At 36.1% G+C, this 27,630-nt stretch overlaps 2 protein-coding genes across 2 annotated transcripts in view; both read right to left on the minus strand.

Annotated features, from left to right (window-relative positions):
* Positions 1-2,297: 2,297 nt before the first annotated feature.
* The window catches only part of LOC126777821 (NACHT and WD repeat domain-containing protein 2), a 42,216-nt gene continuing 16,883 nt past the window's right edge, over positions 2,298-27,630 (minus strand). The window contains exons 6-32 of the mRNA XM_050501001.1: positions 27,275-27,500; positions 25,036-25,146; positions 23,927-24,102; positions 23,619-23,773; positions 23,025-23,228; positions 22,395-22,534; positions 17,266-17,377; positions 16,819-16,917; positions 15,990-16,159; positions 15,556-15,719; positions 14,685-14,848; positions 13,950-14,119; positions 13,539-13,755; positions 12,981-13,193; positions 12,843-12,903; positions 12,359-12,511; positions 8,269-8,456; positions 7,776-7,905; positions 7,142-7,254; positions 6,603-6,754; positions 5,975-6,193; positions 5,511-5,715; positions 5,052-5,196; positions 4,533-4,695; positions 3,702-3,833; positions 2,999-3,223; positions 2,298-2,530 (exon numbers count right to left, since the gene is read on the minus strand). Coding sequence (XP_050356958.1) covers positions 2,386-2,530; positions 2,999-3,223; positions 3,702-3,833; positions 4,533-4,695; positions 5,052-5,196; positions 5,511-5,715; positions 5,975-6,193; positions 6,603-6,754; positions 7,142-7,254; positions 7,776-7,905; positions 8,269-8,456; positions 12,359-12,511; positions 12,843-12,903; positions 12,981-13,193; positions 13,539-13,755; positions 13,950-14,119; positions 14,685-14,848; positions 15,556-15,719; positions 15,990-16,159; positions 16,819-16,917; positions 17,266-17,377; positions 22,395-22,534; positions 23,025-23,228; positions 23,619-23,773; positions 23,927-24,102; positions 25,036-25,146; positions 27,275-27,500 — 4,352 coding nt within the window. The 3' untranslated portion in view covers positions 2,298-2,385. The remainder of the gene's footprint in view (positions 2,531-2,998; positions 3,224-3,701; positions 3,834-4,532; positions 4,696-5,051; positions 5,197-5,510; positions 5,716-5,974; positions 6,194-6,602; positions 6,755-7,141; positions 7,255-7,775; positions 7,906-8,268; positions 8,457-12,358; positions 12,512-12,842; positions 12,904-12,980; positions 13,194-13,538; positions 13,756-13,949; positions 14,120-14,684; positions 14,849-15,555; positions 15,720-15,989; positions 16,160-16,818; positions 16,918-17,265; positions 17,378-22,394; positions 22,535-23,024; positions 23,229-23,618; positions 23,774-23,926; positions 24,103-25,035; positions 25,147-27,274; positions 27,501-27,630) is intronic.
* The window catches only part of LOC126777850 (solute carrier family 12 member 9), a 272,805-nt gene continuing 263,290 nt past the window's right edge, over positions 18,116-27,630 (minus strand). The window contains exon 22 of the transcript XR_007670101.1: positions 18,116-18,129. The gene's annotated coding sequence lies outside the window, so the exon portion shown is untranslated. The remainder of the gene's footprint in view (positions 18,130-27,630) is intronic.

Consider the following 27,630-nt stretch of genomic DNA (forward strand, 5'->3'; position numbering starts at 1 on the left):
CAAGTGTATTCTACAAACCCGCATTAGAGCAGCGTGGTGGATTAAGCTCCAAACCTTCTCCTCAAAAAGGAAGAGGAGGCCTTAGCCCAGCAGTGGGACATTAACAGGCTATTACTGTACTGTACTGTAAATGAATACAGCTATTGATTTTTCCAAAGATATAAAAAAACAATGATTTATTTCAGTTTCCATAAATGTGAATGATCTAAACCTAATTCCGTAAAAGTATAAGAAGAATTCTACTTATTACGTTTTAAACAGTCACTTCCTCCTCCACATAAATGTGATAATGTATGATTAACGAAGGACAATGGATGTATTTTTCATAAACCGTATTGATGTCTTTAAGTATATATTTCAATTCATATGCCATAAAATATGTGAAAATTAGTGACCCAGACATTTTGAACATTTTGTCTAAAATGATGTAATTAATTTTGTGTGTTGGTTATTTCCTTCCATAATTGAAGAAAATATACTTATATCAAACAGTTTATTTAAAAATAGTATTTTAAAAGTACTAAATAAAACTTCATTTTATAATTAATATATATTTAATTTAAAGCACTATAATATTAAAGTTATATAAGCTAGAATGATTAAACTCTGCATAAACGTATTAACTTTTAATATTTTGTTATATTTAACCAAAAACATTCCCACTTCAAAACATTACTCATATCACAGTCCGATTCTAATATTACTATATCTTTAATTCTTAATAGTATTTGTTTATAGCTCTGCAAATTTGTACTATGTAAGTTTACAAGGAGAAGGTACTTACCTTACATTTACCTTCTCCTCAAAAGGGAGAGGAGGCCTAAGCCCAGCAGTGGGACATTAACATGCTGTTGCTGTTACTGTTACTGTTACTGTTACTGTAGGTTTACAAACATTATCTTCTATTATAAGGTTTATTTCAAGAATGAGGTATTTAAGATCACAAGCGGAATTGCAAACGAAAAAAAGTATTAAAATTCCCTTCGTTACACAGCCAACGTTTCCATACTTACTAAACAATATAGCGGGTTAATATTTTTAACTATTAAAAGTATTTAACACTAGCGTTATGTTTCTTTTAATGTTACGAGCTATTGTTGATTTGATTTCCTCTCGATAGGTCGGTTATTTCATTTAAAATAACAAATCGTTTTGCTTACCAATGGTATAATGTCTAATTGACATTTACAATTTTTAATAAAAACACTAATAGTATGACTACTATTTCATCCATTTATCTGTTATACGAAGCATATCTGTAAGGCTATTCTGTAAGACTAAACACGAAACTCATCGCTGAAAACGATTATGTAATGTCATAAAGGGAATGCGAAAGTCATATGCGATATTGACCATAATAATTATAACATTTTAAGAATACACGCATCAATATAAGTCGGTTGTCAACATTTCACGGGTGGATAATGAAGTAAGTTCTTACAGAAGAGCACTGCTTGTCCATACATGCTAATAGTTGCTCGACTAACCGTAAGCAAAACGAGATGTTTCTTGAATATAGTAACCGGGCATAAAAAAGTTAAGGACACATGTTACCTTCGGTAAAACTGTCATAACCTTGTTTTAAAGAAGTATGTTTGTCATAATTACCTCATGTTGGTTATTATAAACGTTCTTACAAACAATTCGATTATTTATTTAACGTTGTTTTATGAAAAACCTAGATTAAGTCTAGAACCAGATAGAAGGTCAAATCTTATCACGTCCAGAAACAAGATCAATGATCAGAATTTATTAAAATCTGAAATATATTACAGTTTTTACCAGATCAACGATAAGGCCTTCTATATATAAAACCGAAGTTGTACCGGCACCGCAAGTAACTGTTAAGCAAATAAAAATGGCATATTAGCCTTATCAGCGTATACAATATACGACATGTATAAGTACAAAGTTCACATTTCGTAAATATTTATTATGCAAAATATTGATTGTAAATTAATTTACTGCAAGAGTGTGAGAAGTTATGGGTACTACTGAAATATATAAAGATACTTTTTCCAAGTAATAAAATCGCGGCCGCGAAGCAACTTCAGCTGCATGTAAAATATGCTTTACTGTCTGTGGAGTATACGTATTACAAACATACACAGCTTCTTTACATTTTTACGTAACACAAGAAGACAAACCCAGTCTTTCTGTAAAAATATCCATTCCATCAGCAGCTTCTTTCCTTCACGCTAGTGAATTGTTTAAATAAAATCTAATATTTTTTCGTTATGTCTCTTAAATATAATAATAATTTTACTAAATTACATTACTTTCTGTTTCAACATTTATAATTTTTATTATATGAATCTCCTACAACACTATATAACAATTTTCTATTCGCTACGAAGCATCTTGATAATCTAAAATTTCAATTTTTTACTCGTAAGGATCGACAATATTAAGAACAGTAAGACAGCCGTCTTGAGACGCGATAGCCAACGCTTTGCCTCCATGCGCGCTCGCAACGCCCGTCACTTCTGCTGGAGCTCTGTATTCAGCTATTGCTTTTCCATCTACAGTTCTGGAATAATTAACAACTTCTTGTTATAATTGACCAGTAATTGTGGTTTCTGAAAATCATATCTTTTTAAATATGTATATAATGAAATTTTTGGAATTCGAATAAGCTATTTCATGGAAACCTTAAAAAGAAATTAAAACGACAGGCTCACATCAAGTTTAACAATAAAAACTTATCCAAATTTAGTCAGCCGCTAAATCAATCGTATGAATTTAAAGTCTAAGGTTAAGATTAAGAAATGACTATTCAACGATCACTGAGAAATCAAGAAGTTTATTAATTGTAATAGAAGAGCTTCTGAACGCCTTTATTTTATACGTATGAAATGCTAGTTAAGTACTAGCGTTCCAATTATTGTTTTTCATTCTGTTGTTCGCAATATGATGATCTCTCATGATCTAGCAATATGATGCGTGATCATTCTCTCTGATTTGAAATAATTTTCATGTAGCATATTAATCTGCTCACCTGAATACTCTCAGAGTCTTCCTACCGCTATGATAATAGAAGACGTACTGGTCGGTAGAGCTAAACATGGTGATAATGGAGAAGACACCCTCGGCGGCTCTGGAGATGAGTTGCTGTACGGAGGTGCCGCGCTTGAGCTCGATGAGGTCGAGGCCGCCGCGTGACGGCGCGCACAGCCCCGTCTTGCCGTCGCGAGTGCACGCGCCGTTCCAGCGTGGAACGAATCTAATAATCACGTTTTAAAATTAATTATCTAATCTATGGAAGATTCTAGTTAGAGTTCTTATACAAAAGTTATGTTTTTATACAAAAGTAAAATATAAACATTTAGAAGCTTGCTCGTTTTAAACTGACTGTAAAACTTATTTGCAATGCACCTGTCCACGGCGAATGTGGACCAATGAACTATTAAGTCTAATATAATATTCCTAACATATATAAAGTTACATACAAATAAATTACATCAATATATACAATATATTCCTCAAGAATACATTTTATTCTGCTCTAAACTAACACTTACTTAAGATAAAATGGAATCGAAACAAAATGGAAGGTTAGGTTTTTCCGAGCCATGTATTTTAATTCAATCAGTTCTCATAAACGAGAATCAACTTGCATGTGTCGGAATTATTTTGACATGTATTAATCCACATTGGAGGAAATGAAAAGAGTAGACGAATATTTAACGACACACACTCACCTTACGTGTCTCTTAGTTTTGATGTCCAAAATACCAGCCTTGTCGTTACCGATCACCGCAACCCAGTGAGGCTTATGAGGCAACGCCACTATAGACTGCATGTCTTTAATACCACTATTTTTGACGGGAATTCTGGAATTTTCGTATGATCACATTAGTTTTTATAGATCCAACGAAAAAAACTCTTTTAAATTTGTTTTAGATTAATCAGCCCGTGATCATGCCCTTTAAATTTTGGGTCAAATTTATTTTATTACCTTTTTAAATAATTGTTATTTATTATAGTAACATGATTTTAATTTATTAATCACCGTAATGTAATAAATTCATCGACTTTATATAAAGATCAATTGAATGTATTAATATTATTTTAATGAGCATGGTTAGCAATATAATCTAGCTTAAAGTGGTGTAACTTCGTGATTTTAATATGTCCTGATTGTATTATGTTTAAGTTTATCTATATACATAAATAAATAAATTATTGGTTTATCTTAGTAATGCGTGATATTCAATTAAGTACTTTACATTTTTACAAATAAGATTTCGAAGCGCTACTTAAGTAGTAGCGTTGCAATCTTTGTTTTCGCACAAATCTGTGGTTCATCGCAATATGATGCGTGATCATTCACTTTGATATGCAAATATTTTAATTTAAAACTCCACAAATACTAAATTAACTATTTTTTATCAGCTTTATAATTACAGTACATAACAATATGCCTTATTTATCATTTTTTTAAACATAAGCTTTAAACGTATCAATTGTTTAAACTTAATTTAGCAAAATAAATAATGATATAAAAATATACTTTTCACGATTCACCTCACCTATGCAACCTTGCACCAGTCCTTGCGTGGAATACATGCAAACATTCCCTGGAAGACTTATCCATTCCCGGAGCCACTATATGATGTTCGTCAGCGGAAACGACCGCCGCTCGATAACCTGTTCCGCGAACTTCATAATCCACTGTGTAGATTTTTTCACCGTCTAAAAAATTAAATCTTTTAATATTGAAATGTAAGTAAGAAGAAAAAATATATAATGTGTTAGTAAAATGAACTTCATCTCAGCTCTTTTCAGTCACGTGTATTTGTGGGATTGCCCATCCCATCGGATTATGCCAGTTGGAGTGTGCACTTTGTTTGCGCAATTGTGTATTATAATATGACTTGCGTATTCTCAAGGGATTCTGGCTGCCATTGCCGAAATTCGCCAGTAATATTGTGACATTGTATGTATTTAAATATATTTCGTGCTAGTTATCAATAAGCCTAGTTTTACAAGTTTATTCAGGTAAATTCAAATGTCAGGTCCTCATTTGACAAGAATTTGATATTTCTTACCAGGTATGGTCCTAGCGACAATGTGAGCAACAGCCAAGTTGTCAACATTATCAGTCGCCACTAACATATCAATTGCTATCAATTTTGAACCATCTTCTAAAAGTAAGAGCTGCTTAATACCCTTCTGTTCTTCTTTGAATACAACCTTGAAATCAAAGAGGTTCAAATTTTAAGTGGTCAATGATTATAAAGTGAAACAGTAACAAATTATTTATAATTTCAAATTAACTGAAAAATCTTCTGAAGAGATATATAGCTCTGAAAAATCTCCTGCTGTAATTTATTATACATCTAAAAGTCGAATATTTTATAGATTTATGAATTTGTAGAAAAGCGAGCAATTGTGAACAAGTAATAAACTCATTTATAAATATACTTTTATGTATTTCATTCTATTCGAATGAATTAAAAACCATAAAAATACTAATTTAAAGAGAAAACTAAAGTCGAGCACCGAACCTGGCGGTCCTGCGTGTCCCATACGATGACGCAGCCCGACTCCGCGGTGACGACGTGTGCGCCGGCGGGCGTGACGTGCGCGTGCGTCACGATGGCGCCGAGCGGCGCGTCGGCGAGCTGCGCCAGCAGGCGGCCCGCGCGCGTGTCCCACAGGCCCCAGCAGCTGCGCGTCACCGTCACCGCCAGCGGGACGTCGCGCGCCAGGCTGAAACGAGATTGTCATCGATTAACTTACGTTACTTATATCTTACCGATAAATAGGTACTTATGAAGCTCATTGTACTATAACATTTAACAGGAACAAAAACAAGCCTTAATTTATATACGTATCATTTCCCAGCAGCTATCGATCAAATTTGAGTTATATTGTAATAGCATTTAGATCGCGTTTAAAAATAACATCAAATAGAAGTAAAACATTTTTAATTTAGTACAAAAATACAGATTAAATTAAAAATAATAACCTTATAGATTCAATGGGCAGTTCTTGTCTATCGATTTTATGCACTTGCTCAAATATGTTGTCAATATTCCATATCTTCACTGTTCTGTCTATAGACGAGGTAATCACGTTGTTCCAAGCACCCACGGTTAGGGGTTCCAACTGAACAATTCTACCAAAGTGGGCGTCGAGGACCTTAATCAGCTTTGTCGTTTCTAGACTCCAGACGTAAAGATTTTTCCTAAACATGTACATAAAAATCAAGACATTTTTTTGTAGTAGTAGAAAACTACAATTCAATGTTATATATTTGGTTATATTTTATGCAATTATTGATTTGTAATAAATTTACAACCAAACGGTTTGTTATGTGAGTGAGTATAATTATGCATTACCGGCGTAAAAATATTTTTAAATTTCTTGACTATTCACTTATTTACCTTTCTAAAATAATTAATAATAAAAAAAGGAAATAAAAAATACAATTAATTGTTGTACGGCTTTATGATGCAGGAGACACAAAACCTTATAAATGATAGGTATCGTCTTAAGCATTTCTTTATAGAAATATTTCAGTTTATCTGTTCTGGAATTCATTATAATTTGTATAAACTTAAAAAATATTAATAGTAACTCCTTATTATACATACCTTACTCCAGCAACAGCATACGTGTTATTATTACTGATCATAAACGAGTTAGACAGAGTCATTTTCGTAGATATATTCCTAATAGTATGAGGGAGTTTTAGGACTATACCCTCCAATCGTAAATTTTTTTCTTGTACGTCTTGTTTCTCTTCCTTAAAACACAAAATTGTTTTCATTTTGTCATTGTTAATCATGATTATCATCATTGTTAATCAGCCGAGGTAGCCCAGTGGTTAGCCCGTGTGAATCTTTACCGACGATTTTGGGTTCAAAAAAGTGCAAGCACCACTGAATTTCCATGTGCTTAATTTGTGTTTATTATTCATCTCCTGCTTGACGGTGTACGAAAACATCATGATGAAACCTGCATGTGTCTAATTTCACTGAAATTCTGCCACATGTGTATTTCATCAACGCAAGCAGTGGAATATTCACAGGTCGTTATTTATCACGAATAGTTCGTGTATTATAATCATTATTATTTTACTAGCCACAGTTATTGCGTTTTTGTTTAAGCTTATATAAATGTTAGTACTTACTAGTTCTTCTTCTTTTTTATCATCGGCTTCTTCTTTATTCTTATCATCAACATGGCCACCTCTTGGTATAATATTATTAAAATCCCAAACAACGAAACTATAAGTTGTTGTAGCTATAATAAAATATAATTTATTATTAAAATATATTTTTAAATATGAAGTATAAAGGAGTTAAAGTTATTGCTTATATTACTCTTCTCTTTCAATTAAGTGCCAAAGTTTTTCTAAAAGTTCCTTTTACGATCAAAAAGAAAAATATCTGAAAAATTGTGATAAATGAATATGACTGTGAGAATAATTCTTAATTTCAATAATAAAATAAAATATTTATGTAATTTTAAGTGTTAAGGGACTAAATAAATTAAGAATCCAAGTGTTTGATTTTTTTGATTCGATAAAAATGATGGTTGAAACACTCCAGTCTCGGATATATAAACTCAATTTAACATCAAAATAAAATATTTGTTGTATATGAAAATCTTCCACATTGACTGATCGGTTGAAAAATTTCCACTTGTAAATCCATTAATTCGGATTGGAGCAGCATGGTGAAGAGGTGCCCTTAGCCCAGCAGTGGATTTAATTCATGTGTCTCATCATCGGGTATCAACTAATTTCTTCAATCAATTCTTACCAAGTAACATTCGATCCTTTTTCCCTCTCTTCAACTGCAGCATAGCCTCCGCCGTATCTGTTTCTTGATGATGTAGTTCTTCAAATTTGTCCCATGTTTGTTTTTCTTCATTTAATTCGTATATCGAAATCTGTATTTGAGTTTTTTTAATATTAGAGATATAATAACTGGCTTTGAAAATGTCATTACAAGTTTCTTGAACTACCAACTAAATGTTATATAACGAGATCTAGGTTACAAATAAATAGCTTGGTAGTAAAATTATTGATAAATTGTAGGTATCTATCAAGGCGGTTTCATACTATCACCATGATAGATCATTTATAATCAAATAATTCCAGTAGAAAGTCATTTTTTAGGTACAAATTAAAAAAATGCATGAATGTAGAGATGATTTTTTGTCTGATTTTAAGTAAATATTTTGCAATAAATTATAAGACTTCTATTGTTATTTCAGCAATCATCAAATTTTAATTACAGCAAAAACTTGTACCTGATATCCTCTCTCAGGGTCACTCGTGTAAATCTTAGTCCAGTATTTGTTTAACGTGAAGGCGCCACGACACCTAAGAGGTTGCATCCAAGTCCCAGACTTGCAGAAATGCACCAGGAGCCGATCGTCATCCAGGTCACCGCTCCACTTCGCTAGGACTATATTATCCAGGTCTCGGAATTCTATCGCTGGTGATAACAATTAATATAAGCAATATTTCAAGTATAGCTGTAACAATATTTAAGAAAACGAAAAATTGTTTCGTTTGTCAATGAGTATAACTTAAGTGATAGATTTTTTGAAGTAAAGTGATTAAATAAAAAATAAACGAGAAATTCTAAAATGATCTTCAAATGGCAATTTTTAAAATAGTCATAAAATTATTTTTATATAGGCCTCTGCATCTTTGACAGATGATTTAAGCGGCATCGCGAAGGCACTTGCGTTCATGACTGAAAAGACCAATGCGAGAGAGGATCCTTTGGTCGCACTTCCGACAAGTGTATGCGCCCCCAGATGGGCGGGGGTTTGAAGCCCGCTCATGACGCCTAGTGCGTTTTTCTTTTAGTAATTTAAACCAGTCATTGTCATGCTTTGATTGACCTTCGTAAATAAGGCGTCGCCACTTGGCACGGTCCCCTGCCAGTTCCTCCCATCGATTGCTAGGGATGTTAAACGCAACCATATCACGCTTAGCGCAATCTTTGTAACGGAGCATAGGCCGCCCAACAGACCTCTTTGCATCCACAAACTCTCCCAGTAGTATTTGCCTTGGAAGACGAGTCTGCTCCATTCGATGCACGTGTCCCAGCCATCGTAACCGTTTTTTTTTTTGAGAATGGCCATGATGCTAGGCAGCTGTGCCTCGCGTAGAACAGACTCGTTTGTCACGCGATCCTGCCATGTGATGCCCAGAATGTTCCGAAGACAGCGCAAGTGAAATGTGTTTAGTCGGTGTTTAGTCTGCTCCCTACAAGAGTGTGCTTAGGACACATGATTGGTAAACAAGCATTTTCGTTTTTACCGTAAGGTGTCTGTTATCCCAAGCCCTTGTACAGAGTTTCCCGAACGTAGAGGCTGCTTTGCCGATGCGGAAGTCGATCTCTGCATCAAGCGAGAAATTGCTCGACAAATGCGACCCAAGGTAGCAAAATTTGTTAACCACCTGTAAAGGTGCGCCGTTAAGCAAGATGACTGGTTGCTCTAAACATCCTTGCGCTAAGATAACGGTCTTCTTGCAGTTTATGGACATTGAAAAGAGGTCGCGCGCTCTGGCAAATTTGTCCATTAGACTCTGGAGTTGAGCTTGGTCATGAGCAACGAAGGCAGCGTCGTCAGCGAAGAGGAGATTATCTACAAATAGGTTCTCCCTGTGGCGTTTGGACTTGAACATTGAGATGTTGCCTACCATCGGTTCGCGTGTGTAAGTGGACGCCTTGCTGTTCATCTCCAAAAGCAATCTTCAGAAGCACCGAGAAGAATATTCCGAACAAGGTGAGGCCAGTGCACAACCTAAGGCGTAGATGTGTTACCATTGTGCAGGACGGTGACTTCCATACCTTCGTGGAACGATTGCACTATCCTTAGGAGTTTTGGGGGGCATCCAATTCTGACAAGAACCGAGTACAACCCCTCTCTGCTCACGGAGTCAAAAGCCTTGTTTAGGTCTACAAATGCAATGACTAGGGGGGTATGTTGCTCCCTACACTTTTCTTGTAACTGTCTGAGTGAAAATATCATGTCGACAGTTGATCGTTGGGACCTAAAACCACATTGTACCTCAGGGTATACGCGGTCGGCGAGCCTTTGTAGTTTGCCTAAAATGGCCCTGGTAAAGGCTTTACCGACGATGCTAAGAAGATATATTCCGCGGAAACAGTTGCAGTCGCCACGATCGCCTTTGTCTTTATAAAGAGTGACGATATTAGCATCTCGCATATCCTGAGGGACGTAGTTTTCTTCCCAGCACTTAGCCAGGTGGTTATGAAGGATGGGCAAGAGGCACTCAAGCTTGACGACTTCGGTGACATCATCGTCTTTTCCGGGGCTCTTTCCGCATTTGAGCTTCTTGACGGCCAGATAAAGTTCCTCTACTGTGGATGCAACGTCTAGTTCGTGCCAAGTTGCCAGATTCAGGACAAGCTCCACTGCTTCTGGCTGAATATCCACTGGGCACGAGTAGAGCCCCTTGTAGTATTCTACCCATCTTGCCATCTGACGGGTGCTGTCTGTTATAACAGAACCGTCGGTTTCCTTGAGAGGTGCCGTCTTTTTTGGAGTAGGTCCAAGAGCTCTTTTGATGCCCGCGTACACCCCGCCAATATCCCCCGCGTTTGCCTTTTGATAGCCAAAAACCTTGCCTGCAGTGTCAGTGAGAAGAGACTTGACTTTTTCCCATTCGACTCGCGCTGATTCCGTACTGTCCCAAGTTGCAACTTCTTCGCGGACGAGTTCCCCAAATGAATTTGAAAAGATTTATCTTTTTTCGACCGAGTGACTTGGAAGAATGGACACTCCTAGGGACAAGTCGGACTTTAGTAGCAACGAGGCTGTGATCGGTGTCGCAATTGGCACTGTGAAAACCCGCGTGTGGAGCGTTTCCCGTAGATCCCTCCTTCTTGTAAGAGCAAGGTCTAATTGGTGCCAGTGTTTAGATCGAGGGTGCATCCACGAGACTTTCCGCATCATTTTGCCTTTAAAAAAGGTGTTGGTGAAACACACAGCCGGTGCCTTGAGCAAAACTCCAACAGTCGTTGTCCGTTGTCGTTAAGCTTGCCTATGCCGTGTGCACCGAGGCATTCAGGTCAGGCTGATGTGCCCTGACCGACGCGGGCATTAAAGTCACCCAAAATATGCAGTCTGTCAGTTGGATTCACCCTGCGCACTGTCTCATCGAGCTGGCCGTAGAATTGATCCTTGGTCTCAGGTTTTGAACTAAGCGTCGGTGCGTAAGCGGAAATTAGCGTGACAAAGCCGCTTTTTGTGTTTAGACGCAAGACCATAATCCGCTCGGAAACGCCTACTGGTGTCTATGGCGTTGATGAGATGGTTTCGAACCGCGAAACCTACACCATGCTCTCGTGTTTCCAAGAAACTCTTGCCCTTCCAGTAAAAAGTGTAGTTAGCTTCACGCAAAGACCCTTCGTCTTCAGTACTGGTCTCTTGTAAGGCTACAATATCGATATTGAGCCTTTTAAGCTCCACGTCGATACTGTAAGTTTTGCGCAGTTCTTGGGCGCAATCGGAGCGTCCGTAGGTGTTCGGGAAGCCTGTTCTCATCGTTCGGACATTCCATGTCGCAAAGCGCATGTAAGCAGCGATGATGTGGGTTTTGAGATTTTTCTTTCTTTGAGCAGGTGGTTAATGTCACAGCGTCAACGTCTAGCTGTAAGGCTTGTGTTCCGTTCACCCAGGCGGAACAAGTTAACGCTGAGGTGGATCAGTATTACATACTTATTGATACTTATTGATCGGGGGCTGCCCGACTTAAAACAGGCGGTAGCTGATCAATGGATCTACGATGGATCCTCCTACTGTCAAGATTGGCCCCTGGCGTCCGCATTTACGCCTATTCGTGCTGACTTATAACCGGTGACTGCCACTCTCCGTGTTGTTTTCCACCTGCAAGACAGGTGAGCGAAGTGTCCTCTCCGTGGATGCTGCTACGCCTGGGCCAGGCGACTTTATGGCAACACGGGCTTGCCCAGTACCCATACCACCCTCTCCTCCTCCCCAGCAGGATCCGCAGGAATAACGAGTCAATATGTGTGGTGCTGGTTTGGTCACAGGTGACTGGATTACGCCTAAACGGAGGCACCACTCCGGGTTTAATATTAGTTTTCCTTCTTCTTTGGCGTGACGCTGGGATAATTTTGGGAAACAGCGTATCAAGGAGAGGGGTGAGGATACTGTGATCACGGAAGATACAGGAATGTGACACTAGTAGCTAGAGCAGTCCGGGGTCGCGTACCCGTAGTGATTCCAACCAGCTATCGGACAGATAACTGGTAGATCCACCCTCTGGACGACATCAAATTCTATGTGCCTAAAATTAAAAAAAATCTCGAATACATTTTAAAATTAAGCTTACAGAGAATTTCCCAAGGCTCATCAACATACGGTGCTGAATCTGGAGCAGGCTTGGTATCTTCGAGTTCCCCTCTCATACTATACTGCACCCAGGAATCAGGACCATAGATGAACATGTGATGGTTCAAAACGTAAACACCACGAATTGTTTCACCTATCAAGATAAAATTATTGACTTGAAGAAGAACATAGAAAACTAAAGTGAACACCAAACTCAGATATTTTCTAACTATTTACATAAAATTAAATTATATCTTAGTTCAATTTTATCCACCAACTGGCATACGTGTGGAATTCTATTGAACAGGAGTGAAGGCCTTGACTACATAGCAATGGGATATTTACTTCAGTTTTCATTACAATTTAAGGCCGGGTTTAATTAAATAAGTCTACCGAATCTAGCTAGGAGACTAATTATTCGCGAGAATAGTAAAAACGGTAGTTACAAGCAATCGATTGTATCCCATATAATTACAGTAGCTCACCTTCTTCCAATGGATTTTCAATGGTGATGTATTCGCTGGTCAGCATATTGAGAAGAATAGACTGGAAAATATAACATGTGGCGTTTTAACTACTAAGCCATTTAAGAACATATTCCAAACACAGGAATTGATACTAACAACAGAATTATTGGTAGATGCAGCAGCCCATTTGTTATCTGGTGACAGCTCTAAGTTTTGCATAATACCCTCCAATTGTGGGCAAAGGTCTCTAGCCAGGTCTGAAGTCGATAGATCCCAGGATATGACTCGACTCGAAATGGACACGACGTATCGTTTGTCCGAGCTGAGACGGAACGCGAATACAGCAAATTGATGACCTTCTAGCGAGTACTGAAATGTAAAGTTACTTTTGAAAAATATTAATCGTGAGATTCTTAGCTTAATTTAATTAATTAATATAGTGCACAAAGGTTATCATCGAATATATAATACATTGTGAAATGTATTATTTATATATTAAATTTCAATGGTACGATAATAGAACATATGAAATTGGCGTTTTGTACGGGAGGAATATAAAGTCAATTTTTTTTTGTAAAATATATTTAATCGGACGTCGGACATTGCTATAAAATATTATGATCTCGTTCAAAACTATTTATTTTGCGAACAATGACGGGGCAAGAGATACGATGTAGTTTCAGATATCTATAGTGTAATTATTAGTATTGTGACCTTCAGCGGCCCGCCCGGCGTGTGCAGGCAGTGGTGCGCGGGCAGCAGCGCGCAGTGCGAGCGGCCGACGCGCCGACACTGCGCCAGCAGCGCCGCCACCGCCGCGTGCTGCGACTCGGGCAGCAGGCGGCCCACCAGCTGCGGCGCCAGCATGTCGGGGAACTGGCCCAAGATGGCGCCGCCCAGCCGCAGCGCGTCCGCCACCAAAGTCAGCTCCCTGCGCACACGGTGGCGAATGCTTACACGAGCTGATTTAGTTTCTTAATGTGACGCTTATTAAATAAAATGTAATCTATATTCAACAATTAATCATAAATTTATTTTGTAATCTATAAGGAAATCTAAAACCTGCGTTGGTTTTAAGAAAATGTAACTAATTTAACGTTTTCGTTTATAAAGATATGTACGTACCTCACAGCATCTTTGTTAACGTGCAGCTTGGCATCTTCGAAGTCAGCGAGAACGGCTTGAAGCGGACAGCAGTTCAGTTTCGCGTGAAGCCATTCATAATTAAAAAGAACTTCGGCGTAGAGATCGGTGAAACGCTTAGACCGGACAAGGTGGAATGGGAGTTCACCAAACTGGAAAAAAACAATTCCTCAATAATAACAAAATATGTTTAATAATATTATACAATAAAATACGATTTAATTTTTTATAAATAACACATTTATCACGTGTCACACACACACATACACACACACACCATAATTGCATTAATTCGCCATTGATTGTTACATCGAGGTAATCAATGTAACTGTATAACGTCCAGTTTCTGAAACACTGAACAAAGTCAAATTAACTAATTTGGCTCTAATCTGAACCCTCATTGACGTTATCAGCTGTCGACCAATAAGCATTCAGATTAAAGCTAGGCAGGTACTTTTAAAAGTAGTTAATTATTGATTGTACACTAACGGTCGAATAGCCCAGAACCTAATGTAAGTAGTTTCTTCTGAAATTGGATATATAACTCTCTTCATAAAATAGTTCTACTAATCTAATCTACATGCACTTTACTTCTTTGTAATTCTACTCGCATACCTTTGTAAACAGAAACTTCACTATAACAAAATTGTTTGGAGTTGAATGTCTTTTATACAAAAAATACAATTATTTTTAGAGTATTTAAGCAGCTTAACTGACCTTGCGTAAATTATATCTCTTTGAAGAGCCATCAGCGGAGGTGAAGACAAGTGGCTGTAGAGGAACCTTTCTGTCAGCGACGCCTTCTTTATCCGCGAGATTGAATCTGTGACGTTGGATCTCGGTGTACTTGAACGGTTTTGGTGTACCACCACCCCATATCCCTGTAAAGTATTTTAAAATAACGTAACAGTCTGTGAATGTCCCACTGCTGGATTAAAGCCTCTCCTGTTGAGGAGGAAGTATTTTAATTGTGTATTATATAAACAATTTTAAAAAGACAAAATAAGTAATTATATATAATGTTTATTTATTTTATATGTAAAGAATTATCAATGCTCAAACCAAAATTCAAAGGTTAGGCAACATATGTCTTTTTCTATACCCCTGACAACGTCAAAAGTCTATTCAATATATCATAATGATCACTTGACTTAGGACATGAATGCGAAACAAACCAACAAATAAACTCACTTTTGCAATTATAAAATTATATTTATTAAAAATATATAATTCTTCTGGTGGCAATAGTGCCAGCGTCTTGGGTACAATGCCACAGGACAATCTTTTAGACGGCGTGTTTTTGCTTTAAATTTGTAATGTGCATTTTGTACTTTTTACTTTAATTTTGTATATTTTAAAAATGTCTGTACATAGTTTCAACAAATAAATAAATTAAGTAAATATAAGCCCTATCTCATATTTTATGATAAATAAAAAGCTGTTTTATTAAAATAAAATATAAAATTATAATAATTATAAATAAGGGTCATATTACTCTGCATCCACTAAGGGACCATTATAATATTTATAGTTTTACCTGGTAAAATAAAACGGAGATCTAAATACAAAATATTTGAAAACGTCTTACCTAAATAATAATCCGCAATCATGGAATGGAAGTACATTGCCATATTCATATTCTTGAAGTACCTCTCGCGTGCAGTGTCCCGGAACTGCCGGTGATACCAGTTCATAACAGAAACCCCGTCTGCTTCCCTTTCAGACAAATAGTTTGGTAGGTCGTTACGTATTCTGGAAAGTATTATAAAGTTATTTTTAGTAACAGTATTTTTTAAATTTATAAGTTTTTAAAAAATATTTAATTAAAAAAAAAACAGTTAAATCATAATACAAACTATTAATGGGAAATCATATAGAAATAAATAAATGTGAAAAAACTTAAAAAAAATCTGCACATAACATATTTAAGTGAATGATGAATCAGTAGAGACATGTATGACTTAAGGCTTAGACTAATATATACTAGAATATTATTCCAGAATAAAAACTTTTTGGGTGTACCTGGTCCATAACAAAGGTGGTATTCTTCTAACTGGTGGAAGATGATACTGATAGACGTCATCTAGGACTTTATCGTCTAATGATATCAAGTCTTCCAATTCAGTCTCTGAGAGACCACTCCTAGCTGCAGTGATGTAGGCCAGAGCGTGGAAGACTAGAAGACGTCCGTGCTGAAAATTGTCAAGTATTTTTTTGGTTCAAATTAAATATATGATTGTCTTCTTATTAGATGATATGTAGATAAAAATTTCGAACAAAAATAATTTATTGTTTAGTACTTTTCAACGCGCTATTCTTTTTGTAGTCAGGTTTTCATTATTATTTTTTAGTTAGAAGGTTCGATTTTAATTGTTTCGCTGTAAACTCTTCTCTGCCAAATGAACTGAACGAAAAACAAAACAGAACAGGAAATGACGCTTTTTTCGGTTGAACTTTTTTAATTATACCAATAAAAATATCATCACAGGTTTATAGTATTATAATATAGGCGTAAAATAAGTATAAACTATGAATATAATATTATTTATTTTGGAGTTCTTAACCAAAGAGGTATATATATACATATGTATATATATACCTCTTTGGTTATAATATATATATATAATTTTAATTTTGTATTTTATAGAAATGTCTGTATATAAATTAAATGTTTTACTTGAGTTAAAAAATAAATAAAAAAGAAAACCAAAGAGAAGATTTTTCAGATCAAAGTGGTCAGTACGATAAAACGCCAATTTCATATATAAGGACCTAATATAATACTTATAAATTATGAAGTCTTAATATATTAAAATGGTTAGTATCAGACAACTGATCTATAAATTCATACCTGCTTTTCAATCCGCTCAAACAACATCATAATTGAATCCATAACGGTTGACGCCAAGTGCGTATCTTGAGGCTTTGTGTAACTTCTCCATCTACAAACCTGAAATTATACATTTTTTATATGCCACTGTTTTAATATCGTTTTAGCTAAAAGTAATTCGACTTGTAAAGCAGAAATCATACAAATAGATAAAATACGTTATAGCATAATATATTATCTTAGGAAGGGTAGGAATGAAATGTTAATAAAATCTTTAGAAGCTGTCAAGACAAAAAAACATTTTTTTGAAAACATTTTTCCCTCATGTTTCTGTTTGCCTACATAATAAAACCATTCCATGGACTTGAATGACTATTGATACTAACTGATTGTAATGGCAAACTCAGTGATGGTTTGCCTTGAAAATCGGCATCTTATATATATTTAATGCATAATGTAATAATTTACCTCAGCAAAAACCAGCTTAACGAATATAGGCAACGAACATTGTCCAATAGCATTGGAGACCAGACGCCACTGGTAGTTAGATAGGTCTCTTGCAGCGGACGCCATCCACATCCTTCAATTAATACAAATAATTTAATGTATATATGATATAATGTTTAGAGGAGTATAATTACTGCTAATTAGTTTACTGGTGGTAGGGCTTTGTGCAAGCTCGTCTGGGTAGGTACCACCCACTCATCAGATATTCTACCGCAAAACAGCATTACTTGATATTGTTGTGTTCCGGTTTGAAGGGTGAGTGAGCCAGTGTAATTACAGGCACAAGGGACATAAAATCTTAGTTCCCAAGGTTGGTGGCGCATTGGATATGTAAGCGATGGTTGACATTTCTTACAATGCCAATGTCTAAGAGCGTTGGTGACCACTTACCATCAGGTGGCCCATATGCTCGTCCGCCTTCCTATTCTATAAAAAATAATAATAATACAACAATATGTATATATTTAAATATTATAATGACTGACAAGTATATATTGTCAGAATTCAAGAGCAGACAGTTAATTTAGTTATTTATAAAAAAATACCTAAATCCAAGCTTTTTTTTTTCATTTTTTAACTTAAATTTTGAAATTCCTACATAGATTCCTAAAATAACGTTTTGAGAAAACGTCAAGGACATTTCTATGTCCTGAATTGTAAACACACGGCTTTACGTATAAATGTTTGTCGTGGGTAATTAGTTAAGCAATGCTATCTTCTTCTTTCGAATTTCAAATTTTTGATGATAAAAAGAGAGAAATCAATGTCAACTGAACACATTAAACAACGTTTATAAGTCGCTTGAAATTCTGCCACATGTATATTCTACCAACCCGCATTGGAGCAGCGTGGTGGAATAAGCTCCAAATCTTCTCCTCAAAAGGGAGAGGAGGCCTTAGCCTAGCAGTGGGACATTCCATAGCGTCCTTCTGTGAGACCGTCATGGTTCAGAAGGAGACGGCGGAGCGGGAACGGGAAAGGGCCGATCCTGCTCGGCGGAGACGACGACGACGTCGTCTCGGCCCTCCCATAGCCCAGACGCCCGGGGCTTAAAAGATAGGGCGTAACCCTGGGGCTGTGGATGCGTGAGGTGGGGGCCTCACGTGTCCTATTTCAGACGGCCCTGTGAAGGACGGCAGCTGTGATGGCCTCGCGCTGTCGTACGCACTAGCGAGGAGTGCGGGGGGGCAAAATTCGCCCCCTGATGAGAGCTTCGCCGAGCCACGAGTGGAGCAAAGCAAGGGAGAGGCCGCGGATGCGTTATATCAACACGATCCCGCAGCCTCTCCGATCCGTGCTGAAGACGGCCATCGCAGTGGTTTTAGTGGGTAAGAATCCCACATAACCCGGTTCCACCCCCATAGTACCCGGGTACCTTTCTGAAGGTTTCCACTGTGAGAAAAAAAAGCAGTGGGACATTAACAGGCTGTTACTGTTACTGGAAATTAACATTTTATAAGCAAATTCAAAAAAAATGTACCGTAGGTTTTCGCCGTGTCCCTCAACTTTGTTTAATTAATTTTTCATGATGAATGACGTCTAGCAGAATATATTGATTTAAGTGAAAAAAAGATATTTTTAAAATTATATATAGTCTCGATTTGTTGTTACTTTACCAAATATAATTTTTACAAAGATTTTAAAATATTTAAGACCATCGAATTTACCTGTCCCCTTCCCAACTCGTGTTAGATATCTTGATAATTCCAATAATTTCATGTATGTGAATGGTGTAGTAAATATAATTAGAATTCTTAAAAGTCTAATTTAAAAATTAAAGGTATCAGAAACACTGATGTTTATTTATGTTCTATTAAAAATAAATCTAAAATTAAAACCGAAAATTTGAGCTAACCGGAACATTCCGTATTGTGACCGCTATTTTTTGCAAAAAAATCTTCCGAATAGGGAACAATTCGACACGAAATGGCAGCACATATATAATATAGCATATTCTTTATCGAGAGACGCTATTTTGCTTTAATTTTCAAATTAATTTATGGCCAGCGCGGACGCAGTGTTGAAATATTCTGTGTTTCAATTTCGTTCCTCAGGTATGTGACCAAGTTTTACTATTATAAATTACTTTTATTTAATAATTGTTATTGTTGACATGTTGCAAAATAATTGTAATACAAAAAGTTAATAATCTTAAGTAGGATCGGTAATTGTTAAACAATTTAAAACTACAAGAAGGTAGCATTATGTGACCTCCGTTCTGTGACTTATTCTACGGTCTCATTTAACGGAACAGCAGGTCACAACGGGTCGAAATGCATAAAGCTTAGTTCATATTGCACCCGACTGACCAAATAAAGTTATACTGTTACTAAATGTTATCAATATAGATAATATACCGTAACAGCCTGTGAATATCCCACTGCTGGGCTAAAGGCCTCCTCTCCTCTTTTTTTGAGGAGAAGGTTTTGGAGCTTATTCCACCACGCTGCTCCAATGCGGGTTGGTGGAATACACATGTGGCAGAATTTCAGTGAAATTAGACACATACAGGTTTCCTCACGATGTTTTCCTTCACCGTAAAGCACGAGATGAATTATAATCACAAATTAAGCACATGAAAATTCAGTGGTGCTTGCCCGGGTTTGAACCCACGATCATCGGTTAAGATTCACGTGTTCTTACCACTGGGCCATCTCGGCTTTTTTTTTATTACTATTATATTATCCGATACACATATTATTTATGACCAAGTCATAGATAATATGTGTATCGGATAATATAAAATTGAAATGACCAAGTCATAGATAATATGTGTATCGGAAAATATAATCAAACTTTTTAATTTCTTAATCATTATCATTAAAATGTGTTTGTTGATGTGAAATAGTAGGTATTATTACAGTAGTACTGATGTTCCTCACTTCCAAGTAAAAAAAAATGTAAAAGTTGTATAAAATAATTTTGTGCTTTTCGAATTTATCAGGCTACAGCTACAATTCTGAAATTAAAAACACAATCGGAGAAAAACTTGGAAAAGCAAATAAAAGTATAAAAAAATGATCAAATGGCATTATTTGCCATAAATTTAACTTTTTTTTATAGTTCGGAAAGCAAAATGTATGTCATAACAATACAAAACATTTAGGCAATTTTGAAATGATGTGAATACAACCTTTTTTCTTTGAAGACTTCGATTTTGTCACAGCGTCCCTTCCAAATTATGAAGTTAAATCTATGAGTTTTTACGATTTAATTCCGTGCGGCCATAATTATGTATCCAGTAAATATATTACTTTTCGAAAAAGCTACTCATATCAAGTAAAATATTAAGAGTAAAATTAAAAAATAACAAAATTAAAAGCCACAGAGTCACAGAACTGAATAAAACACATTTATTTTGTGTAAATCCTAGAAGCTACGGCTAATTTCTTTGATATATCAAGTGATAATACGGATTACTAGTTTAATTAAATTTAAAAAAAGGCTTATTGGTTTCATACTTTCTTTTAATTTTGCTTTTAAATATAGTCGCACAACGGAAACAATTACGCCAAAAAGTCCGTTTTGTTTCGATATTTAAGAGAAAATACCTCAAATTCCGCGTTCCTTCTTATTTTTCTCTATAATAAACTATATTCCCTAATACATTATGGTAAAATGGTTGGTAATAAAAAAAAAACATTACAAATAAAATATTTTTTTAAAGAAGGGCACAGTTTATTTTGAAATTGCTCTTATATACGTATTCTTGTTATAAAACATAATAACGCGTCTATTCAATAACTGTCGTAATAAGTACTATCAAAATGTTATTCTCATTATATTGTTATAATGTGTGTATAAATTAGATTACCCTATTGTTTACATTAAGCACCATTCTTATATAAATATTGAAATTGTCTCAAGTCTTTAAGGTTGTCTGAAGGAGAGCACATTGTTATTCAATAGTTTTCTTATTTATTCCTTGTATATGAAATAATAATATTATCAAATCAAATTTATTTAAGTAGGCTCTTGCTAGTACTTTTGAATCGACATTTTTCAAGACTAAATTAAATTTATAACACCAGTTCGGAATGTAGATTCTACCGAGAAGAACCGGTAAAAAATTATATCTAGTGGTTAGTATGCGTGAATCTTATTCGATGAATTGGGTTCAAAACCGAGCAGGCACCACTGATATTTTCATGTGCTTAATTTGTGTTTATGATTCATCTCGTGCATGACGGTGAAGGAAAACATCATCTTCGTCTTATTTTATTGAAATCCTGCCATTGTGTATTCCACTAAACCGGATTAAAGTAGCGTGGTTGAATAAGCTCCAAACCTGCTTCTCAAAACAGTAGAAGAGGTCTTAGCCCAGCAGTGGTACATTCATAGGCTGTTACTATTTCTCTCATGTCTATACGCTTTAGTGTGTACAACAAACTTACCAGTTCGGGGTGCATGTCAGTCACCTCCACGTGGTGCACCCTGGGCAACGGGGTCGACCAGCAATCCGATGTTTTTTCCGGATTGCTTGTCGACCGCGGCTGAGACTGACGCGGCGGAAGTGTCGCGGGCCGCTCCTGGTACTTCTCTGTTGCGCAGAGTGGACCAGCGAGCGGCTTCGTGGAAAAAAAGAGGACTCCGGGGTCCTTATGGGCCGCCGGAGAGAGAGAGGAGGAGTTAGTCTCCGGGGTCCTTTCGGGCTGCCGGAGATAGGAGGAGGTAGTAGTAGGAGGAGGGAGAGGCGGGTTCGCCCAGTTTCGGTGTCGATTCTGGGTGGACAGACTTCGGTCACCGCCTTCTCAAACTCGTTTATCCATCCAGCCTGTGGTGGGACCGAGGGCCTTGCCTTCACCAGCTGGGCCAAGAGGAGAAAACCTCAATAAAAAACAACCGGTGGGTCGCTCACCCAAAGCGACGGCCGCAGGCGGGGTCGCGGTGGTGTGCTAACGCGTTCCCATAACCCCGCCATCATGCGGTGAGGCGGAAATGAGGAGGTTTTAGTGGGTAGGACGGTAGCCTTCTGCCTCGTGAGTCCCACATACCCGTCCCGGTCGTGTCCGGGCGGGAGGCGTAAATACCTTTCCTCCTCGAAAAAAAAGGGTGTCAGTTCGTCTGTTGATTAGAAATTTCTTACGTACTTTAAAACTTGCATCGCGAGATCTTCTCCCAAGGCTTTGACTTCTAGAAAATTCTCTTCCGAATCAATCATGCGCCTCAACACGTCGTATTCTTTGGATACTTCTGGATTTGCTTCTTCACACGCACATGTTACTATAATCTGTAGTAAAATATGTTTTTTTTTAATGCAACATTAATATATTATAATAATTTCGTTCTGAATTAGAAGATATTACAATTATATAATTGTTTTGAACTGGTTTTGTTTGATAAATACTTTTTATGTGTAAAATAAATCATTTTAAGATCGGGCAATGTATAAAACACAAAAGCAATCTACGTCACCGTTGTATGCGTAAACGATCCCATGACGTCTGACTATGTTGAAGAGAGTTCAGCTGGTTGTACATACCCTCCACACTCCTTCATACTATGGGAGGGTTACTTAAAGGCATTTCCCACCGAAAAAACAGTGAAAAATATTATTTAAAAAGTTTATTAATTAACAAACTTTCGAGTTTTGACATTTATTGCTTTATATAATACCTAATAAAACACCTTTAGAATTGTTTCATTTTTCCACACCAGTCACCAGTTCTGAAGCGTTACATAATAAAAAATGTCGTAAGAAAAACGAACATAAAACTGACCTTACAATGTGATGGGAGTCGCGTTGGTAACCATGACACCTTGTTATTTTCGGTGCCGATACCCGTGAGCTGATCCACGGAGTCCAGATATAAAAGTAGAGGTTGCTGTTGCGAAGCAAGAGTCAGCAGCTGCTTGAAGTGAGCGGTGAGGGGAACCAGGTCGTCGGGGATGCTCTCAAATGGAAGTGCGAAGTTGTAGGAAATCTGAACGATACAATATATTTATATCGATTTAAAACAAATACATTATTATGATAGTTAAAAAATATTTAAAAAAAAAGGTTTCATATCAATTACTTCTTATCTATGCTGATGACCGTTTAAGAAGTTTCTTATTCTCGTTCTGATAGGTTACAGTTCACGATAGTAGCTATAGTCTATTTAAATCAACAAGAGGAGTAGAAATATAATAATAATTGTTTCTCGGAGTAAATAGCTCTAATGACGAACAATTATTTATTGACTTGAGAAATTACAAAATAACTATAAACTAATATTTGACATGAATTACAATTACAACATACGTGAAATATTAATTTATAAGAATGTTTTACTCAAATGAATACATCGCATTAAATGACAAGCGATGCTTACCTGCTGACAAATAGATATAAGTGTAGGTGTCAAAGCACTCGAGTCTGGTGTAGTTCCGAGGAATCTAATGATGTTTGTAGGACGGACTTCTGAGAACCAAGTATCTAAGGAAATTGCTGAACTCTTCGCTAGAAGACTTGTTTTGCCACAGCCACCTATAATATGCAGACAATTTAATTGAAATATATACATACAATAAGCACATACATAAATATATATTTCACCAAAATTGTACTAATAGTTGCAGTAATTTAGAGAAACATTAACAAATTTTCTAAGCCACTTATACGATAGAGACAAAATACGACCTTCTCCATATAGAACAAGGGGTTTGTCGGAGTTGTTCAACATGTAGTTCTCAATAAAGTTCAAGTCGTCTTCTCGTCCATGGAAGACTTTAACTGAATTGTTACAAGCGTGGAGATGCTGCAGGATTTCTGTCACTATCTGCCCTTGAGCGCTGCTGTCTTCCTTGCGCATTGCTCTAGAATTTATTCCCAGTACATAAAATAAACCTTAAGAACCAATATTATTCACATAAAACATGAATCATAATAAACTTGATTAGTAAACATAAAAATGCTTACATAAAATAATTGCATGATGTCCCCAATTCTGTGTCGTTTTTTTTTTGGTACAATTATTTAAATTATTTTAATAAAGCAACTGAATATATTGAATGAAATATACGTCTTAAGCTCCACTTAAAACTATTTCATACCGAGGACCAAAAAAGACTTAAGCACCCAAACCACGCGAAAACCCAATACTATTATTAAAAGAACTATAACCCACAAGGAATTATATTTATTTCGTATTAATTATTTAATATTAGGAAGAATTATAACCGACAAGGAAGCAAGAAATGCTACATAATAAATAAACTCACTTCTAATTATTGACAGGAACCAAACAACTAATCTTATAAACAACCTGAACGTTGCTTTGCAGCTGTTAATTTAAAAACTGATTTCACTTTTTCTATCATTATTGAATTGACATTCGAAAGAAAAAGACAAAGCATCGTTTAACTAATCACTGCTAAGTAATGTTTATAAGTAAGGTAAGGTCAGTGCAGTACAGTACAGTAACATCCTGTTAATGTCCCTGCTAGGCTAAGGCCTCCTCTCCCTTCTGAGGAGAAGGTTTGTAGCTTATTCCACCACGCTGCTCCAATGCGGATTGGTGGAATACACATGCGGCAGAATTTCAATGAAATCAGACACATGCATGTTTCCTCACGATGTTTTCCTTCACCGTCAAGCACGAGATTAATTATAAGCACAAATTACGCACATGAAAATTCAGTGGTGCTTGCCGGGCCTTGAACCCACGATCAAAGGTTAAGATTCATGTGTTCTAACCACTAGGCTTCTAAGTAAGGTTAATGTTATTAAAAATAATAAAAATGTCCCACCTATCAACCAGTTTGATTATATTCTTGTAGAAATGGGATATGAAATGGTTGAGGTACTCGCCGTGAGTCTCATTGTCAAGGCCGTCGCGTCCAATCCATTCAACTGTGTATCTGTTAACAAAAAAAGTTGGTAATAATAACGTCCTCATCATCATAATTCTTTTACCACTTAGAACAACTTGGATGTAATGTAGTTAAGCAAATTCCTCTTCTTGTTTTGGAAAAGTATCACTCTATCACACTTTATTACACTCACACCCTTTTAGATCGAGTTAGCAGGCATACATGTGGCCAAATGATAAGCATCACATGTCGTTTTTTCAATTTGTTTTCTATAAATGTTAGTGAGCCTGTGTATGTCCCACTGCCGGGCTAAAACCTCCTCTCCTTTTTTTGATGAGAAACTTAGATAGAATGAATAATTGTAAACACATTTTAAGCACGACCAAACTTAGTAATGCCTGAAATTGAACTTGATAATTTCAATTACGATTCCTGTATTTTTTTAGGGATATATACAACACATCAGTCACACAGTTGCGATATCTTATGACTTCTACTGGTGGTAGGGCTTTGTGCAAGCTCGTCTGGGTAGGTACCACCCACTCATCAGATATTCTACCGCAAAACAGCAATACTTGATATTGTTGTGTTCCGGTTTGAAGGGTGAGTGAGCCAGTGTAATTACAGGCACAAGGGACATAAAATCTTAGTTCCCAAGGTTGGTGGCGCATTGGATATGTAAGCGATGGTTGACATTTCTTACAATGCCAATGTCTAAGAGCGTTGGTGACCACTTACCATCAGGTGGCCCATATGCTCGTCCGCCTTCCTATTCTATAAAAAAAAAAAAAAAGACCTCGTCGATTGTTCAAGGCTTTGGCATTAGACTTGCTCCATGACACATAATAATATTAAAGTCGAAGTAATTTTAAGCCTATTATACCATTTCGTTTTTAGCCTTTACAAACATGACGGCTAGACATCAAATATCTGATAATAGAACTCACAGCCAGTCAAATAAATAATATTTATAATACTTAACATATTTGAAATATATTTTTGTGTTCCGGTTTCAAAGGTGAGTGTGCCAGTGTAATTGCAGGCATAAAGTATATAACGTATTAGTTTTCAAGGCGAAACATAGGCATATAATTTTTGATTGATTGATTGGGTAATGTTTCTAACAGACCCAATGTCTATGGGTGGCAGTGACCACTTACTGTCTGGTGGCTCATTTCTTCTCATTAATTGAGGAGAGTCTCAAGCGTGGAAACTACACTTTTAATAATTATGCGTTACTTTACAGCAATTGGAATTTTTTTAACATTGACTCCTTTGGAAAACTAAAACTTGCTAAAAATCAAGTAATAACTAAAGCCCTATAAAAGTTTAGTGAGAATTACATAACGCGTCAAGTTAAAATATCTTTGGTACTCTTAAAACAATTATAATATGGCTTCGCATGACGAAATGCGACTGATCAATATGTTGCGAAGCCAAACATCACACACAATCTCGTCAAATTGTAATTTGGTTGCTCGTGGATTATTAATCAATTCAAATTAAATCATGGGTTCAGTTCATTGGATGAGAATTATAAAAATATGATTGCACACTTTATGAGGCGTAAATAATCTTATTTATAAAAATGGATAAAGACGGATGGATGGATATTTGTAAAAATATATCTCTTTGAAATGAATAGACTTTGTTACCATTTCACAAATACTATGAAAATTGGCACATTTACATATGTATAATATTTGTACATAGAGAAGTTTTTATATGTTTTCGTTGTAAATCGTTGCTGAATCGCACTGCTGCCATCCATTATATACATATGTATACTAGCCCGTTCCGACTTCGCAACGATAAAATTCATACAAAGTAACACCTTTCTTTTTTATATTTTCTTATATATGTTAAGCCGATCCGATAATAAAGAGGCAGGACAACGTCGGATTTTGCTAGTGTAATATAATAATATAATTTTTTTTTTCGGTTAACATTTCAAAATTAATAAGTTGTAATAAGTTTAAAGTCAATATTAATCTTTACTCTATAAATGCTATAGCATAGACACGTTCCCAAACAAACAAACATATCATCTTTCAGAGATATTTTGCTATAACCTCCAATCTACACTTTGACTTATTTCTGAGAGCGAAGTTATAACTTATCATAATAAACTTTCTTAACAAATAAACAAATGCTAAAATCAATGACTAGTACTAACTTTTGTATATTCGTCGTTTCGATTTTATTCGGTAACCTGACGTCTCTCAAATCAGCCAAGAGTTTCGAGGCCTCAGCATCCAAGCTCCTGTTGAGGATGTCAACGAAGTTACTGGCTTTCTTCAGGTTTTGAAGATTGATATTATTTATGTAGCGGACGTAAGCCAGACAATGGTTCTTTGTATTCTTGACATTCAGGATTCCATTGATAACTTCTCTCTCAGTTACTGGAAAGTTTTATTTTTAATAAAAATGATCATTTGCTAATGAAATTGAATTAATAGTCAAATTTATTTTTGTTAAAAATTCTGTAATTTTTGAAACATTTTGGGCTCAGAATAAATTAACGGTATGATT

This window comes from Nymphalis io, chromosome 24, assembly GCF_905147045.1.
Source record: "Nymphalis io chromosome 24, ilAglIoxx1.1, whole genome shotgun sequence".
Classification (NCBI taxonomy): domain Eukaryota; kingdom Metazoa; phylum Arthropoda; class Insecta; order Lepidoptera; family Nymphalidae; genus Nymphalis; species Nymphalis io.